The 19,368-nt window shown below is 42.5% G+C and overlaps 1 protein-coding gene across 3 annotated transcripts in view; it reads left to right on the forward strand.

Annotated features, from left to right (window-relative positions):
- PLS1 (plastin 1) overlaps positions 1–19,368 on the forward strand; it is a 92,223-nt gene that overhangs the window by 38,330 nt on the left and 34,525 nt on the right. For 2 of the 3 annotated variants that reach the window (XM_084752373.1, XM_084752374.1), the window contains exon 2: positions 12,572–12,676. In XM_084752373.1, the coding sequence (XP_084608499.1) occupies positions 12,607–12,676 (70 nt within the window). In that variant the 5' untranslated portion in view covers positions 12,572–12,606. Of the gene's footprint in view, positions 1–10,409; positions 10,429–12,571; positions 12,677–19,368 lie in introns of those variants that run through there. The other variant, XM_084752375.1, reaches the window with a different exon arrangement.

Below are 19,368 nucleotides of genomic sequence, written 5' to 3' on the forward strand. Positions count from 1 at the left end.
GTTTTATTTTGCCGTTGTTGTTGTTGTTGTTGGTGGTGTTTTTTGTTGTTGTTTTTGTGCTTTTTTTTTTCAGCAGCAACGAGGAGGAAAACGTTGACCATTTGCAGGATAATGTGTGGAATTGCAGATTGTTATCCCATTAAGCAAGATAAGCCAAACTCAGAAAAACAACAAAGCACATTTCTCTCTTGTGAAACTAAAACTAAAAGATAAGAAAGTAAGTTAGGAAGGGGAACTATTTGGTCAGAAACAGGAGGAAGGCTGCTGCTGAACTTTACTGACCGGCTCTGACATGTATGGCCCATTCCAGCTGCAGGGGAGACAACGTACGGTTGGTCCCCTTGACCTGTGAGTAGCAAGCGGTGAGGCTGGGACAGTGAGAGCGTCACATGTAACACGTGACCGAGGAATAAATTAATGCATGTGAACTGAGTACGACACGGGAGGTGAAGAGCTGACTGGAGGAAAACACAGAGGTATCTGTCGTACACACGTGAGGAGGAGTTAAACAGGGAGAGTGCAGGAAGGAGAGAAAAAGTCCCGCCATGAAGCAAACGCTAGATGCCTTTTGTTGTTACTGTTTGGCAGTAAAAACCTCCAGGCATCCACTGACTTAGTAAACGGAAGTGAGTGGTATGGAATTCAGGGTCACTCATCCTGTGTTGGGGACCAGCCTCACTCTTCATAATGTGCCCAATTGGTGTTCTCGGGGCCTCTAGCATGAATTATCCGTGCACCAAGGCAATTCTCAAACAAGCAAAATAATTTCTTCTTTCGAATAGTTTGGGGCTTGGCCAATCTACGCTGTTGACAGTAAAAGTGCATTTAAAAGAAGGGTTTCTATGGCAGCTCCTTATAGAACAAATGAAAAGGCCAGCCCCAATTCTTTTCAGAGCTGAAGGGTTCTCGGGGATTTTGAGCCTTTTTAAATACCTGAAGCCTCTGCCCAAAGGACAGTTGTGCTGGTGTGTAGCATAGGGAACTCGTGTTTAACCAAGTAAACAATATCCCAGTTCCTACTTAAATTCAAGAGTTAGTAAACATTCCAATTAACCAGAGGAAAATCTGATTAAAAATAGCAAGTTGAAGGAGGCTTTGATTGATGGAGCACCTGCTGTGAAATGCGGTTCAATAAGGAAATTGTGGGGAGATAACAGACACATGACAACGCTTTCCAGGTTTGCATTAAACTAGAAAGGAAATTCTTCAATTACATTGTATTTCTTAGCTGCTTGTGTTTTTCACACGGTGGTGGATTCTGGTGACACTGAGATCTTTCAGCTTATAATGGGACGCTGAAAATAGGAGACAACAGGAAAAGGAAAGGCTGTGGTGGGAGATACGAGACGAGGAGGAGGGTGCACAGTTCCGCCAGCAACAGTGAAGTTCTCTGGACTCTTGATTCTAGACTTTTCTCAAGGTCTTTTCCATTGACTTCTGGAAAGGATAGACAACTACCGTTTCTTACGTTCTTAGAGCAGCTTTGTCTTTGGGCTTTCGCCATTGCTGTCAAATCTTAACCAGGCACGCGGCGTCTGCCTTCGCTTCTGTTGTCCTTGGGTGGCGCTCAGAAGCTCTGCCTCTTTTACACGTCCGTCCGTCCTCAGTGGCGCTGTGGAATGTGCCGCCATGGCGCAGTGTGCGGGCTCTTTTTGGTGGCGTGTCTCTGTTCTTCCTTGCTGCCAGTTTATCTCCCTTCCCCTCAGGGTAAGAGCTCATTTTTTTTCTGCTTTCTACGTCTATGGCTTGTCCCGCCAACTCCGACCGAGACCGCGAACACCAACCTAGGTTAAACCTTTCCAAGGACGCAGAGAACCCCGGATTCCTGGCTGCTGTCATCCTCTGTGTCTCTAGGACCCTAAGGGAACCAAAGAGGGAGAAAACTAAGCAGCATGCAACAGCTTAGGAAACTCTGCCGTCACGTTAACTTGCAGTTGCTGAAGAGTGAAGTACTTGCCATTTTCCAAAGCCTTGGGAATTTCCTCAGTTCAGAGAGATGGCCGAGAGGTCGTCTTTATTTTGTGTTGGTTATTTTTAGGTTTTGCCTGCTTCCCCTTGCCCTTTCCAGCCCCCGTTTCCTTTCCCTGTAGGCACAGAACCCAGAGCCTGCTGAGCACTAAGACTTCCCCATATACCCCTGTGCTGTGTACCCAGGCCAGTTTTTCGTTTTATGTGCGTTCATATTTGTATGTGTGTAGGTGCCCATGTGTGCATGTACATGTGGAGGTCAGAGGGCGACAAGTGTAATTCCATCCAACTTCTTTTTAATTAATTAATTAATTAATTGTGTGTGTCTGTGTCTGTGCACTATGTGGAAGTCAAGTCAGAGGACAGCCTTTAAGAGTTGTTTCTCTCCTTCACTTGAGTTCTGGGGATTGAACCCAGGGCCTCATGCTTGCAAGACAAGCACTTTACTGACTGAGCTATCTATCTGCCCAGCCCCATTTCTTTTCTTCCTTCCTTCTTCCTTCCTTCCTTTCTTTCTTTCAAGACAGGTTTTGTTTTGGGGTGTGTGTGTGTGTGTGTGTGTGTGTGTGTGTGTGTACATGTGTGTAGCTTTGGTTGTCTTGGACTTGCTTTGTAGACCGGGCTGACCTAGAAGTCACAGAGATCCTCCTGCCTCTGCCTCCCCGAGTGACGGGATTGCAGGTGTGCACCACTGTGCCCAGCACCAGCCCTGTTTCTTTAATCAGTAGTTTGTGACTTTGGTTTAAGAAGTGTCTTTTTTGCTGTATTAGAATTTTTTAACATTATGAATTATATTTTTAAGGCCTGGAAAATATAGTCACAGTGTAACTACATCTGCATATGAGCTCCTAACTTCCCACATTGAACACATGTTAAACTTCTTGCTGTAATGCCCTGAAACATATCTTTTTTGCTAGAGACCAGCCGTGTAAAGACAAGTGGGCTGCCTCCAGGAAGCTTGCAATTGCTCCTAGCGTCTCAGCCTTTCCAATGAGTTAAATGAAGTGTGAATCTCTCTCTCTGGACAGATCATGCAGAAGTCTTGAAAGACACTTGATGATGACTGCGAATGCAGAGTCCACATGTTAATAGCAAGCTGTGAACCATGTTAAACACCTCATAGGTGTGTTTGTATCTGATCTCAAGACACGTCTGACCCGTCATAGGGTAGAGGAGTAACATAAGTCTAGTCAGAATCAGCATGACATGAGGTAGTTAGACGTATCTCATATTTTGAATCTGAATCCTTAGGTAGGCGATAACTTGCTCTAAAGCATTAATTGTATTTGTCACACCTTGATCATTGCTATCCCGAGTAACCCGTGCAAGGGAATGTTTGAGTCAAGGAACGTACATGGTTAACAGCGTGTAGCTATTGAGTTAGAGAGGTAGCTTAAGCTGACATACAAATCCTACTATCTAGAATAAGTGCAGCAATAAATCTCCTTGACTGTGAAAGAGCTTTAGCAAGCCACGCTGATGCATGTGTCGCCAAGCCGGGAGACAATAGCAGGTAACAACGCAAACAGTGAGAAAGAACATCAGGGCTCATGGTGGAACTTGCGCAATAGTTATATAGCATTTTTTTTTTACAGGAAATGCTATACATAGACCCATATTAAGTAATTTTTATATCCCCTCTAATCCCTCGGTGTAGAATAGCAAAGGGTGAAGTAACAGGATCAGAGTTCATAAGAGGTAGAGGATGCAGGTGCCAGTCCTCAGTGTCTTTTTTATTTTTTATTTTTTTGATGAAGTATCTGACACAGGCTGGAGATGTTGATGGCTGAGGCAGGTGAAGGTCTCTGCCTTCAAGCTAGAGGGGAGTGTCCTGGCACAACCAATTGGTCTGGCTTCCATATAGGTGGATCAGTGTCCTGTGGAAACTGTGCTAACAAAGCTTCTCCAGGAATGATACATCGGTTCCTTCTATTGTCTGATTAGTGGGGCTTTTATTTTGACAGAGGTATTGAAGCATGAATGAATAAGAATATGAGGAGGAGATGAGCATCCATAATCTAGATATCTGTGCTCCGAAAGTCCTGATGAGCTTGTTCCACAACAGCCTGTTCCTATGGATACAGGGGATGCCAGTGGAGTATGAAACATAAACAAAAGATTTTTGAAATTTTGAGGTATAAACACTAAACAGTTTCTAAAGCTCTTGGCATATCTGAAATTATAAAATAGTAAAATAAGTGCTATATCCTATCTCTGGAAGCTTCCCCAAATCGGGCAGAGACTAGGTGGCTGTGCTGAGCTGCCTGTCTTTAAGTCTTTAAAAAGCAGTGACTACTGCTGTCAGCTCAACCCATGGTGCAGAGGTTTCTTGCATGGGGAAAGACTATTTATGACCATCAGGAATCAAGCAGTGCCGATCTGAAGCTGAGCCATCAGTGAAAACAAGAGCTGCTGTGGAAGGCGGTGGTCCAATCCTGTAATTATTTATTCTCTGGAATCGTAAGAGAAAACATCATGCTCACCTGTAGCATGAAGGATATTGGACTGGAGATTCTAATTTCTTGAACCCAGAAAGCTTTGTCATTAGAGTCAAACCCTGCAGCTCCCGTGGATCCTGGCTAGCTGGGCTGCCTGTGACCTGACTGGACGGTAATCCCAGCAGCTTCTCTGGGTGAGAGCCATAGGTGAACATTGTCGTGGGCAGTGGGGCTGGTCTGGTTCCAAAAGCTTTAACTTGTCTGTAAATATTTTTAAAGACAAATCGAATTGATATTTTAAAGAAGTTTTTTTTTGGATAGGTTTAACAGTGCTCATATATAGAATAAAAATGAATGCACTCAAGGGTGTGCGCTCAAAGACAGTTATTGATTAGCATGTTTGATTTAATAGTTTTGAGATAGGGCGAAGAGCACCAGCACTCAACCTGTGCTTCCAAGGGCCCCTCCTTGAAAGTTATAGAATTGAGGGGATCTGCTTAAGCAACAGTCCTTATAAGGCCCCTGTGTCCCGAGTGGCTCCATCTTGAAATAATATATATATATATATATATGTGTGTGTGTGTGTGTATATATATATATATATATATATATATATATTTACCAAAATAAATAGTTTGCATTTCGCATCCAAACAATGCATTACTGTCTGAGGGCCAGAACAATGGCAGCAAATCTCATGAGTAGCTTTTAGCGTCTATTTGTATTTTTTAAAGGTTTCGGGGAGTGACTTATGGGGGTTGGGAGAGGTCAGCTAGAATTATGGTACTTTGTTACCTCCCTCTCCATGTTAGATTGCTCTTCCTGCATTAACTTCTTTCCCCATACATTTTTTTTTTTAGGCTTTTGTACCAGGGGAAAATCCCTATTTTGAGGCTGCAACAAAGGAAGGAGGGGCTGAGGGCTCCGGAGCATATGGGAGCTTCTCATCATTTGTTAGTGTCTGTCTAACCAGGCTGCAAATAGAATATACAGCAGGAAGCTTATCGTTAGCTCCATTTTTTTTTTTTTGGGTAAACCGGTTTTTAATGTCTATTTCTGTCCTTTTTCATGTATCTTTAATCTAAGGCTGTCTGGTCTAGAAGTTGGAGGCTGACAGTATGCAAAATGGAGATTGTATCTGAAACTCTTTTGGAACCATATGAGCTCAACTGCTCAACTAAGAACTGCAAGGCCTCTTCTAAATAAGCCCTGTCTTTATAAGAAAGTAAAGTATCATCCATATGGTGAATACAATAAACACCAGAATAAACTTTATAGACTTGTAAGATAGCAATATCCACAAATTTATAACAAATGGTAGGGAGATATATATATATATATATATGTGTGTGTGTGTGTGTGTGTGTGTGTGTGTGTATACATATATATCTACATATTAATATATTATATCCTAAGGACACACTTCTCATTAGTACCTTTAACAAGGTTTCTGAAAGTTAGGTGAAGTTAAACAAAAGTCAAAGCGCCAACTCTCAAAGGATGCAGTGGAATAGTAAAAAGGTAATCTTGGAGACTCAATGACAATAATTGTATCGTCTTTGGTATGGCAGAAGGTGATGGAAGCCCAGGCTGAAGGATTCCCATACCTTCTATAATGTCAGGTATCTCTCTAAGGTCTTGTAGTATTCTCCATGTGTCTGATTTTTTTTTTTCTTCAAAACAAAAATTAGGGTGCTTCAAGGGCTAGTGGAAGGCTCAGTGTAACTCTTTCGGAGTTGCCCTTTTACCACACGGGTAGCTATCTCAATTTTGTTTATCTGTTTGTTTGTTAAGGCCCTGACATGGGAGTATAAGCAGCTAAGCAAATTTTTTCTTCTAAACAGGCTTACACTGTTTTGGTAGGAGGTTGTATAGTGATCTCAATTTCTCCGGTGAAATCAGAATCAGTCGCCCCAAGGACCACATTTATTTTCTGTGAAGAGGTGAGGCAGCGGCGCAGGCTCAGTTGCTCACTGCAGTTGTTGAACAGTTCTTTGCTGACAAGTAGATAGGTTGTCTGAAGCTGTCAGGTCGCCTTTGTTATTTGGGGGGTCTGATGTGGTCCTCTTACCCAGTTTCCCTGGTTCAATGGTGCCCTTACATATTTAGGAGGTACAGTAATATCAGATAAGGGAGTGCCATTCTTATGAAAGTGTGGTCTACGTTCTCTCTTCCAGTGTGTCCAGTGGGCACAGTGAAGGAGGCAAGCTTGGACGTGTGGCTTGAGTGGGATGAGGAGTAGTCAAGTTCACGGGGTCTTCTGTCTTATTGGGGAACTGTCTGCTAACATGTCTAGGCTTGCCGTATGAACAGCGTTTGTAAGCCATGCCCCTCTGGCCGCATTTCCCTTTTTTCTTGACTAGGTAGAAACTGGGTATTAGTCTGGCCTTGCAAAACAGCTGTAATAGTTACACACCTTGGGGATATGAGGGAGGAGTAACTTTAGTTCATGTTTTAATAAAATCAGAAATATTTCCAGGTTCTCTAATTGGTCTCAGTAATGACTGGCAAGCAGCCACAGCACTTTCAAAGGCCAGTTGCTTTAAAATGGCATCTTTTACCTAAGAGCTAGAAACTACTTTCTTCACTGTCTCCGTCAGCTGGGAAATAATTTCCTCAAAAGGCTCCTCCAGTTTCTGTGTTCACATTAGCAAGCCCTCTAGTTTGTATCTCCCATGGGTTAAAAAGGACCATCTGTCTGCAGAGTCACCTTGTCCCATCCTGAGGGACAGTTTAAAAATGTACAGAAAGGTGTCAGTTCCCAACAAAAAGTAGCTAGGTCCTGGTAGCATGTAGCTTATCAACCTGTGCTGGTGGCAACAGGCAGTTTCAACCCCAGTGGCTCACCTGTCCTTTCCCAGCTTTCTGCTAGGGGCTCTGCGGCAGCCCTGGTGAGGTCCTAGCTGCAACGAGACTTACCTTCCTTAGGTCCCTGTTCGGGCGCCGGTATGCTAGAGCTCCAGCACACAGGGTAAACCAAGGCAGGTCATAGCATCAGTGGATGACCAGCTTTCAGGCTGGTGGACTTGCTATTTACACTTTAACTCTTAAAGGTCCATGCAGGTGGCCTTGCTATTTATTTACACCTTAACTCTTAAGGAAAAGAAAGGTAACTGTTTAGGTTCTTGGCTGCCACAACAGCTCTCTAGCTGAGAACCTTCCTTATTTAACAACAGGAGGTCTTAATCAGCTCAGGGATTGTAAAAAGAAAAACCTCAGTTCCTTTTGACTTGATGGCTTAGCAGTGAGCAGAGGCTTGCTGGAAGCTGGAGACCTAATTAAGAAGGCTGATAAAACCCTGCTGGAAGTGGTGGCACATGCCTGTAATCTCAGCAGAGGCAGGCGGATCTCTGTGAGGTCAAGGCCAACCTTTCCTACAAAGCTAGTCCAGGACAGCCAGGACTACAAGAGAAACTCTGTCTCAAAAACAAAACAAAACACCACTCTGACCTTACTAAACTTAGAAGCACACTTACTAAACTTATCACTTACTAAACTTAGAAGCACACATGTGACAGACAAAGCAAGCAGATTTTTACGAACCTCACACACACATGCACGTGTACAATCAGTAGACAAAACAAAGGAACTCCCATAGACATCATTCATTCACATATATGTAAATATATGTGTATATATATATGCAAACCTACATGTACATGTTTATATGTATACATGTAAACATATATGTATCTGTTTATATGCTTATGTTTATATGTATATATGTAAACATATATGCATGTTTTTATATATATGTAAACACATGTATATATGTTTGCATATATACATATGTGTATATACATATATACATCCATATACAAGTGAACACATATATACATATATATACAGACAACTACACATATAAACAGATATACAGGCACATTTTTGGATGAAGCATATTGCTTCAACAACTGTTTAATTCTGTCTTGGGTTTTTATGTGATCATAGAGATTCATAGAGAACAAAAATTCTCTATGAATGGAAAAAAATTACCTTATTCAAAAATAGATACAACTGTTACATAAAAAGGGAGTCACGGTAGCACTATTGATCCTAATATCTAACTAGATACTTTGTTTATTATAAGTTTAAAGCAGTAGTTTTATCTGTATGTTCATGAGTTCAAAGCAGTTTTACTTTTTTTTAAATTTCAAGTATACATTATGTGTTCAAAGCTGTCTTATCTTGTATAGGTGACCATTAATTTTTTTTTTGTTTCTATATTCATGTGGTCTTTCTTATCATGATGGGCCATAACCTTGGGCTAAATTTAGAATGACTATATCTCCTAGATTATTAATTTGTTTCGGTCTTGTTTTCCCTCTTGGTATAAATCAAGTGCTTGACATATGGAGGTTCACAGAGCTCCTAGCAGTGTTTGCTGTACTGCAGGAAGGCTTTAAAATTATTTGAATCAAGTCAGAAGTTTTTTTAAACCATCATCAGGGATTATGAAATCATCAATTTATTTGAACAGTACTATGCTATGAAGGTATAACTTCAAAATAATCTTCAGGAAATCTGCCCAACAGAGTGAGGCAGTGGGCAGTGAGGGTCTCTGCCACGCCAGATACAGGAGACAAGCATGGAAAGGCAGTATAGCAACAGTAACCAGTCCTGAGGTAAAATCCTTGGGGTGTTGCCTAAATCAGTGATACAACATTTGTCAGCCATGGGAAAACAAGTGGGCTGCCTCCAGGAAGCTCGCTTGCTTCTGCCAATCCAGCATACAGCTGCTCCCAGCACTTTTTAAAGAGTAACAGACCCAACTGTGACCCCTGCCTCCCTCTGCATGATAACCACTCTTCTGAACTTGTCTGGAGGTCTCACAAATTAAGCTTTATCACATACAGTATCATAAGCAACATTCACAGTATTGCATTTTTTATGATTTCTAATAGGTGGCATGCTATGTGCATCCTTTAGCACTTTTTCCACTTGTATTTTTTGAGAAACGGATGGTATTCATCTAGTGATGTCTAAATAGCTAATGATTGAATAGTAATGTAACTGTATCAGTTATGTCTCTGTTGCTGTAACAAAACAGGTGACAAAGCAACAGTAAGAAAGGAAGGGTGTGTTCTGGGTTATAGTGCTGGGAGGTACAATTCTTCATAGCAGGGGAGTCATGGTGACAGGGCAGGAGGTGGCTGGTCACAGGGCATCCACAGGCAGGAAGGAGGAAGGAGAGAGGGAACAGGAAGTGGGGCTGGGCTTTCCAGTCTCAAGGCAGGGTGTTTAATCTCTGTGGGCCTAGTGCTCGTGTTTGAGGGACCCGCTGCGTGCTCTGTCAGTAGAACAGGTTAGAGTGCGTGAGGAGCTCTGTACACTTCTAAGCCTGTTGAAAGCTCTTTGTAAATATTTGCCATTATGCTTTAGGTTACTGCGGGTGGTGGAGTAAGGGAGAGGGGACTTTTGGAGCGTGTCTGGGGAAAAGCTGGCCAGGCTGAGTCAGAGGAGAGTTTGAGAACTCTGATGCTGAGGAGGTGCGGGGAAGTCAAGCATCTGGGAGCACAGGAAGTGTCCGCATCAGAAGGAACAGCGCAGTGTTTGTCTCTGATGGTCGGAGCGCTAGCGCTGGTAAAAGGCATACAATTTTTTTTTTTTGGTTTCAGGGCAGTCCGGGGCTATTTCTAGTGCCTTTTCTCCTCAGACTGTTCAGCGAAGCCCGTTAGACCCTGCCGATCATATCGCGCGCTTTGGCAAAGCTTTAAGAGGCTCGAGGAAGTTGAATATTTGAGGGAATATAAAGATTAGATTAAATTTCAACCGAGTGCCTCTTTTCTCAGAATGTGTTTCCTTTAGCTTTCAAATATATATTTGGTTGGGCCAGAAGCACTCGAAGATTAGAGGCGGGTGGATGCTTTAATTGGTTAAAGAATGTCCAGTTTAAATCATAGGTGCTAAAAGGAGTGTGAGCGATGCAGCGCTGAAGTGATTGGAGACATTCAAGGGGCCGTGGCGAAGCCGGTGGACTGTAGATTCAGAGTGCGGCACAGCCTGCCCGCTGGCAGGTCTCACGGTGAGCCTCGTGCTCTTCCGAGTTCATCCGTCTCAGGCGTGTGTGTGTGTGTGCGTGTGTGTGTGTGTGTGTGCGTGTGTGCACTTCAGTGCTAGGCTTTGGCGCTGGTTCCCTGACAAGTTCCTCACTTATGAAGTTGCAAAGTGAATCCGAGTAACTGTGTGGTCAAGAAACTTTAATTAAGTGACTGCTTAGTGGTCAGGTGAAAGGAACCCTTGAGCAAACGGGATGACACAGTTGTGCCCTTAGCTTCTCCACTATCTCAGCTCTTTGGACTTTAAAAAAAAAACAGTGCAAGGTTACATAGTGGGCAACGTAATATTTTAAAACATATGTAAATGCTGTAAATTAGGATCAACTCTAGAAAAAAATGTAGAGCACAGAAATGTATCGCTTTGAGAGACCATCAAAGATTACATACATGTACAGCTTTAGTGCACGTGCTGCTGAAGCAGGCTCTGTGCACGTGCTGCCGAAGCAGGCTCTGTGCACGTGCTGCTAAAGCAGGCTCTGTGCTCAGATCATAACAATTTTTCAGTGTTTCATGCAGTTTGATATGTTAAATTGCAGTGATAAATTTCAGTGAATAAATTATTTTGATAATTGTTATGATTTTGTGAAAATTCGGGGATGTTGAAGCTCATATAAATGAAATTATATTTAAGTGTATAAAAACATTATAAAATGGGTTTCCCACTTACCTTCAGTTCCTACTGCCTTATTAGATACACGTATTTGCTTATTTTTCTGGGATACATGTTAGCACTCTCTTATAACTACGTATATATGAGAGGAACATAAAGTAACTTATATACATCTTCTATGCTGAATGTAAAAATCACTAAGTCATCTAAAACTGGAGATGTGCTGGGGCGCCGCTGTATGCCCATAATCTCAACAGTTAGGAGAAAGGGGCAGGATTAGCATGACTTTCAGGCTAGCCTGGGCTACTTAGTAGGACCTTGTCTCAAAAACAAACTAAGCAATAATGTAGAACTGTTATGTATCAGAAGGCTTAAACAAGTAAGTAATTTACATGCTTAGAATTTTTATCATACAGAAGCAAACATGTATATGAACGAGGATGTTCTTTGAGGCATGAACTGGAAACCATGTAAATACCCTGCAATGAGGATTCACCAAGTAAATTATGAGCTAGTACTATATGGTCATTAAATGTTTTATTGATAAACAACATGAAAGCGTACTAATAGTGCATTGATACTAGTGTCGTAGTATGAACACATTTTACCACTCCCCCCACCACAGGGGTACCTGTCTTTAGAATGAGGATCTGAGAAAAGATAAAGAAGATATTAGGTGGCATTTCTGGACAATAAGATGAGTGTAACTTATACACTCAACACCATCTTTCCCTCTTATTCTTATTTATATGTGTGCCCCTGCTGGCTTCTATGGGAACCATATGTGTGCAGTACTTGTAGTGGCCAGAAGAGGGCGTTAGATCCCCTGACACTGTAGATACAGGCTCATGTGAGCCTTGGTGTGGGTACTGAGAATTGAATCTAGGGCCTCTGCAAGAACAGCAGATGTGCCCAACCACTGAGCCCACTTCTTACTTTTTTATAGTTTACACATCCCCTCCTCCTTCCTCTCCCCCCCACCCCCCAGCCCCCATCCCCACCCCCCACTTCGTTTTCCCTGTTCTGAGAAGGGCTCCAGTAACCTCTCTTGACCTCTCACAGAGAAGGGGGAAGAATGTGGCTATGGTTGGATTATTTTGAAGGTGAACATTTCAACCATAAATCCATCTCTGCATGAGCAGACGCTGACCCGTTTTGTGGCTACTATGCATGTCCTTACGTTTTACTTTCTTTGTCCTTCATATTTGCAAATGCTGTGCTTCCCTGAAACTGAAATAGTAGGCTAAAATATAGACCAAAATCACGCAAACTGTTGAAGGTTCGAGCCTTGTAGAAGCAGAGGGTGTGAAAACAAGGCTGAGTCTGTTATTGTTTCCCGGCCTGACCTGGATGTGTTACCAGGTGACCCCACTGTTTGTTCCTTGTCAGCCGGACCTCACTGGGAACGTCTTGCAGGGATCGTGCTTCCTCTGTGCCTTCCACACCTGGCCGAATGTTTCCCCAGAGCTAATATTCTTTTTGTAATATGTTCTTTCTAGATATAGAGACCTGAAGTAGCCTTTCCTGGCTAAAGATGGAAAACAGTACCACCACCATTTCTCGAGAGGAGCTTGAAGAGCTACAGGAAGCGTTTAATAAAATAGGTAAGCTTGCAAAATTACGGTGTTGCGGTTCTGTTTGCTGCCAGACTCCAGGGATGGAGCAGTGCCGTCAGCTCTTCCCAAGGGCGTTTCTTTCCTTTTCCTACCCACGTTTCACTGCATTCTTTCAGAAAGATAAGCTAAAGACAGCTTGCGTTTCTAGGTGACCTGGACTTTTGTTCTTGATCATTACAGCACAGAGAACAATCCAGGTTAATGAATGACAGTGTAACTGAATACACTTTCCATGGTAGCCTCATGACAGAAAAGAAAATACAGAAACGCTTCCTTGTGTATACGCTGGACTCTGCCTTCCTGCCTTTGTCACTGACCGCAGCACTTTCTGACTCAACGCAGAACATTTAAAAGTACAGTTTTGTTTTTAAAGGCTACATGTCTCATTTTTCCTCCTATACATAATTTTTAAAAATCTTAGTCTTGTTTTCAAAGGCCGAGTGTCTCCCTTTTCCTCTTCCACTCTTTGAAATCGCCCCGTGGTTTGTCTTTGACGTTTATCTCCTCAGCAGCTTTGTACTTTTCTAAGAACACTTTCCTTACTGTTTGTCGAGTCTGTTTCACGCTTTCCTCTTTTAAAACTCTGGTAAACAAGGAGTCTGTGAACACCCGGTTCCTCTCTTCCATCCATCCTTCCTTCCTTCCTTCCTTCCTCTCTCTCTTTCTTTTCTTTTCTTTTTCTTTTTGTGTTTTTTTTCTTTAGTTTGTAAATGTATGGGAGCAGAAGGTAAACCTTATGAAAACTGAGCTCAGTGAACAGACACAAAGGCCGTGGCCTCACCATCTTTCTCCTTCCTCAGCACAGGTCCTGGGTAATAGAGCACTCAAATTAAACAAGTCAGGTGGTAGGGCAGGGAGGAACTAATCATGGGTGGTCTCACTCCTGGGTATCTCACGGGTCTTCCAAACAATGACCAAAACCCATGTAGGGCAGCCCTTAGTAATAATAATATTACTAGTAGTAATATTATTACTACTACTACTAATAGTAACAGTAACAATATAATAATTTATATATTATATAAACATACAATTATATAAATATATAATTATAATTAATGATTATAATAATTATTAATATTGCTGTTATTATTATAACTTTTAAAAATATAGCTTATCTTTTTAAAGTGTTTCACAAATCATCAGTTTGTAAGTAAGCTCTTCTGAAAACTCCCTGTGCCTTCCCTTCCTGCCTGGAGATGGAAGTGGAAGTGCTCTCATTTGTCACAGTAACACCGCGTGAGTATGGCATGATTTGCAGAAAGCTATTAGCAATAAATGTTCTCGAATGTTGTCTGCAGTGCTCGGCATTTTTTTTCAAGCCATGAGCTAGGCAGTTATTGAAATGTCCTCTCTTATTTTAGGCATCCAAAAACCAGGTAATAAAAATGGATCTGCCTGTTTGGTACTGCAGTCGTTTTACAGGTGCCCTTTGATGAAAGAGACGCTTCCTGAGTCTCAGTGAAATGAGTTAGTAATCTGTTTTCTTTGTCAAGCTTGCCAACTTTAATCTTTCTGACTCATGGAAACATAATCTTGCAATGTTTAATTAATCGTGTTTTGAGTAGACAGTGCCCTGATGGAATAATTTGACAGCAGCGTAGTTTGCTCTGTGAGGGAAGCGCTAACACCGGCAGAATATGTACTTGCTGACTTCTTACAAGATAAAGTGTGATTCATGCACTCAGCAAACAGAAACAACTCTCTCAGAGACCAGAGAGCACATGCATGCAGCCGTACCGGGCAGAGGATTTTTGAGTTCACTGGGAAAAGTGGGCAGTTAAAAATATCTGCCCTGCTTTCTTTTTAAAGCCGGGTTAAGCGATAGTGGGCTGTTTTGACCATCTTGAGTGTGCAGTTGAGTGGGGTCAAGCCCGTTCACATTACTCAGCACCACCGTCCTTTTCCAGAACTCTTTTCCATCTGGCTCCGCTAAAACTCTGCGTCTGTTAAACACCAGCTCCCAGGTCCCTCTCCTTCAGCCCCTGGAGACGACCACTGTCCCTTCTGTGTGGATTTCTCTCTTCTAGTTACCCTGCAGAAGTAGAACCATACAGTATCTGTGGCTTTGTGACTGATTTGTCGCCTGGCACGAGAACAACACCTTATGACGCAGCACGTGCCACAGCTGCCTTCCTTTTACACCCTGAGTGATATTCCACTGTGTGTATAAACAACAGCAGCATTTTGCTTGCCCACGCTCTCATCAGTGGCCTTCTGGGTTTCTGATTGTTTCGGACCACATCGTTGTGAACACAGGTGCACAAATGCCTGCTCAAGCCCCCACTGTCAGTTCTGGGTGTACTCCCAGATGTGGACTTAGGGGAGTCCTATGAGAGTTCTACATTTAATTTTCTGGGGGCACACCCCAATATTTTTCATTGTGGATGTGCTGGTCTTCCTGTTCAGCAGCACGGCACGACCGTTCTAATTTTTGCCCGTCCTTGGCAGTACTTGTTCATCGCTGCTGTTTCGTTTTGTGACAGCCACCCTTACAGGTCACGAGTAGGATCTTGTAGTTTCCTATTTCCCAGGTAAATACAGAGGCTGCACAAATTTCTTATGATGACTTGTATGCTTTCTCTAGAGGGATGTGTATTCAAGGTGCTTGCCTGTGTCAAGGTGTTTTTGCCTCAGTTTCCCTCTAATGATTCAATCTTGGGTCTTTTGTTGTTGTTGTTGTTGTTGTTTTGTTTTGTTTTTTGAGACAGAGTCTCTCTGTGTAGCCTTGGCTGTCCTGGACTCACTTTGTAGACCAGGCTGGCCTCGAACTCACAGCGATCCACCTGCCTCTGCCTCCCCAGTGCTGGGAGGCAGTGCACCACCACGCCCGGCCCAGTCTTGGGTCTTATATTAATGTGTTTGATCTGTTTTCAATTGACTTTTGTGCAGGATGAGTGATAATGAATCTGATGTTTTTCTTTCTTTTTAACCCGATGATGTTGTTTTCCCTAGCCAGCATCTTTTCGCTGATGTTTTGTTTTTGTCACCATTGTCACAGATTAGGTGGCTATAGATATATGAGTTTATTTCTGGGACCAATCTTTTATTTTATTGGCCTATTTGTCTGTTTTTGTGCCGGTACCATGTTGTTTTGGTTACTATGGCTCTGTAGTATAGTTTGGGCTGAGATATTCTAAGGCCTCCAGCATTGATCCTTCCATTTAGGACTGATTTGAATATTAAGAGACTTTTGTGTTTCCGTATGAGTTTTAAGATTGTTCTTTTTGGTTCTGTGAAGAATGTCATTAGAATTTTAATAAAGGTTGCAGTGCATATGTAGATTTTTTTAAAGCAATTTAGTCATTTTTATGTTATTAATCTGCCACCCATAAGCATGAGAGGTTTTTCCGCATCTAGTGTCTTCAGGTTCATTCCTCATTGTTCAGAGTTTTCCTTCTAAGAGACTTTTGTTTCCTGGTTAGGTTTATTCCTAAGGTTTTTGTTTTTAAAACTGTAATGAGATAACCCGTAAGTCCATTTGACATGCATGTAGTTTCATTCTGCTGTGTCTTTTTTGAATTAGTTTGGATAATGTACTCCCAGATGTGGACTCATGTGCTGAGTGGGGGTATTGAAGTTTTCTGCTGTTGGTGTGTTGGAACATAATTGACTTTTTCTGCTAATAGTGTCTTTGTTATAAGATTGGGAATCCCAGAATTCAATCTCTGTCTGTCTGTCTGTCTCTCTGTCTCTCTGTATAATTATTTATATCTTGATAAATAGTTTCCATATTAATTTGTAGTGATGTTATCAGTTCTGACCTATTTGGTTTGACGTTTACTTTATCAGATATTGAAGTAGCTATGCCAGCTTGTGTTTGATTTCTTGTGTATTTGATAGGTTGACATCCACCTTTTGTCTGTCTGACTGTGATGCTTTTTTGCCACTGAGCTATGATTTTTTTGGAAATAGCAAGTGATTGGATCCTCCTTCCCCCCTCTCTTTCTCTCTCTCTCTCCCCCTAGCCAGCTCAACTGCATTTTTGGGATTTAGGACTATTTCCATTTAAGGTTATAATTTAAAGAACTTGGTAATTCCCATGGATTTATCAGTTTCTCGGGTTAACTGGATTCTTGCTCTCCCCCCCCCCCCCACCCTCGCCCCATTCTCTCTCTCGCTCTGCCTACTAGTTACTAGGGGTTTCCTAGATTACTGTGTTAGACAAGGCAGACTCCTTCCTAATTCTTCTTTGTTCATCCATCTTTCTCATGAAGTTACTTTTTCTGTGCTCCCTCCCCAGCACACTTTGTTGGTCTTTTGTTTTTTATTTTGTTTTGTTTTTTTGAGACAGGGTTTCACTGTGTAGCCTTCCCTGGCTGTCCTGGAACTCATTGTGAAGACCAGGTTTCCCTTGAACTCAGAGATCTGCCTGCCTGTCTCTGCCTCCTGAGTGCTGGGATTAAAGATGTGCGCCACCACACCTGGCTTCCATTGTATTTTTATTTGCCTCATAATTTTTTCAATTTCCAGAATTTCTGTTGTTTTAGTGCCACCCAACCCTTAATATTTTTTTCCTGACTTTCTTTTCCTTATTGATTTTTTTATACATAATGTTGATTTACTCATAGTCCTCAGTGTTGCTGGGTTTTTTTTTTTCCCTCTCTCTCTCTCTGTTCTGGATTTATTTCCTTCCTTCACCAGCTTGTTTGTAATCCTATTTGAGGTCATTGACAATTTTTACTAGTAAACATAGGAGATCTTCCGCCAGCATTGATCACTTCCATTTCTGTACCTTTGAACTCAGTAGTTGGAGAGTTACGGTCTTTTGGAGAGACCCTATTGTCTTGATTTTCTTATGTTGCTTTGTTGCCGTGGAGCATCTGCCGGTTTGAATATCTCATTCTCCTTTTTTATTGGGGGTATTTTTGCTGAGCTCCCTACTCCTGGGGGGTCATTCACCAGTGTCGGCCAGAGAAAACAACCTGCTTTAACAGCAGAGACTGCGCCAAGCAATATAAGATACAGAAATGCAGCTCAAGCTCACCAAAGCATCGCCAAGGAGCGACACAGAAAATGGCAACGCTAGTGCAGAGCGCTGGGTGAAGTTAATAAATGATCTAAATGCGGACATGGTAAATTAGTGAGACAAGGGAAGGGGGCTGGAAAAGGGAAGAGCAGAGGGCAAACAAAACAAGATTAGGGACAGGAGATGATGTTTCGAGGGTTGGGGAGAAAAGTGTGAGGAGTAAGAACAAAATAAAACAAGATGCGGGGACGCAAACCAATGTGTGTGTGAGGGAATTGGGCTCATATTCTCCTCTTATTCAGCTGGGGCCTCAGTTTCTGGGACGGCGCCGGCCATGGTTGGGATAGGTGTTCTCTTTCCACTTAAACCTTTGAGGAAACACCCTCCTCGGCGCGCCCAAAGGTGTGTTCCCAATTCTAAATCTAGTCAAGTTGACGTGAAGATAGAGCTTCCCGCGCATGGTTCTCTGATGTAAACGCTTGGCGCTCTGGACTCTGGAAATCAGACATCCTGAGCTGCTGCACAAGGTGACCTCATGCCATAGCCAGAACAGCCGAGTTGGCAGCTCGGTGTGCCGCCGGCTAAGCAGAGGTGTTTTGTGTTGTCTTTGTTCTGAGTCCAGAAGTCTCCCAGGATCCCTGCCACCCGCCCAAGGCCACCTTAGTGATGACGTGAAAAACTGAGAGGTTTATTTCCAAAAGTCCAAATATAGGGGTGAGATTGCTTGAACACTTAGTCCCAAAATGTCATCAAACCCTAAACATATATAACAGAATGATAAATGCATGCATAGCAAGCAGTAAATTATCAACAAGCAAACTGTCACCAAATGAAATATAGAGAAAAATTACCACATGTGTTTTATATGTTGCAGATAGGTATTTTATAAGGAATGAGGACCCAGCAGACTCATTTTATAAATTTAATCAGCACAAAGTCCAGGTGGTTATTCCATCTTGATCTTTGCTGGTATTTTTTTCTTTTATGTATCAGACACTTCCCCAGTTTTCTTTTTTGGAAACTTAGTTGTTTGTCAAAACTTAAGTTTTTGTTAGAGCTCTGTCTGTACCGAACACTTAGAAAGCATACACGGAGCTCTAAATCTGTGGGATGAACTCTATTTAGACACGAGTGCTGTCGTCAAGTGTGTTGTACAGTGGGCTAGCTTGATTACCATCTCCCCCATCATTCCCAGGTGGTACCCAGTTGGGTAGCACTGTTTGGGAAGGTTTAGGAGATGTGGCCTTGCTGAGAGGTTCGTGAGTCAGGCCAGTTTTAGTTCACTCTGCATCGAGCTTCTGGTTCGGTATGTGAGCCCTTACCTTCTTGTTCCTGCTGCCATGACGCAGACTCTTGACCCTCTGGAGCTGTAAGTCCGAACAAACTCCTTCTTGTGTAAGATGTCCAAGTCAGTGTGTTTATCATCGCGACAGAGAAGTAACTAACGCACGCACACTCCATCTTGTTCAGGTAGAGGAGCAAAGCAGCGGTTCTCAACCTTTCTAATGCTGCGGCCTTCCTGTGCTGTGACCCCCAACTGTAAAATTATTTTCATTTTTGCTTCGTTACTATAATTTTGCTACTGTCATGAATCAAAATGTAAATACCTGTATTCTCTGATGATCTTAGGTGACCCCTGTGAAAGGGTCATTTGACTCCCAGAGGGGTCGCGACCCACAGGTTGAGAACCACCGGAATAAAGCTCCCACCA

Source organism: Acomys minous (genome assembly GCF_964271855.1).
Source record: "Acomys minous genome assembly, chromosome: 13".
In the NCBI taxonomy this organism is placed as follows: domain Eukaryota; kingdom Metazoa; phylum Chordata; class Mammalia; order Rodentia; family Muridae; genus Acomys; species Acomys minous.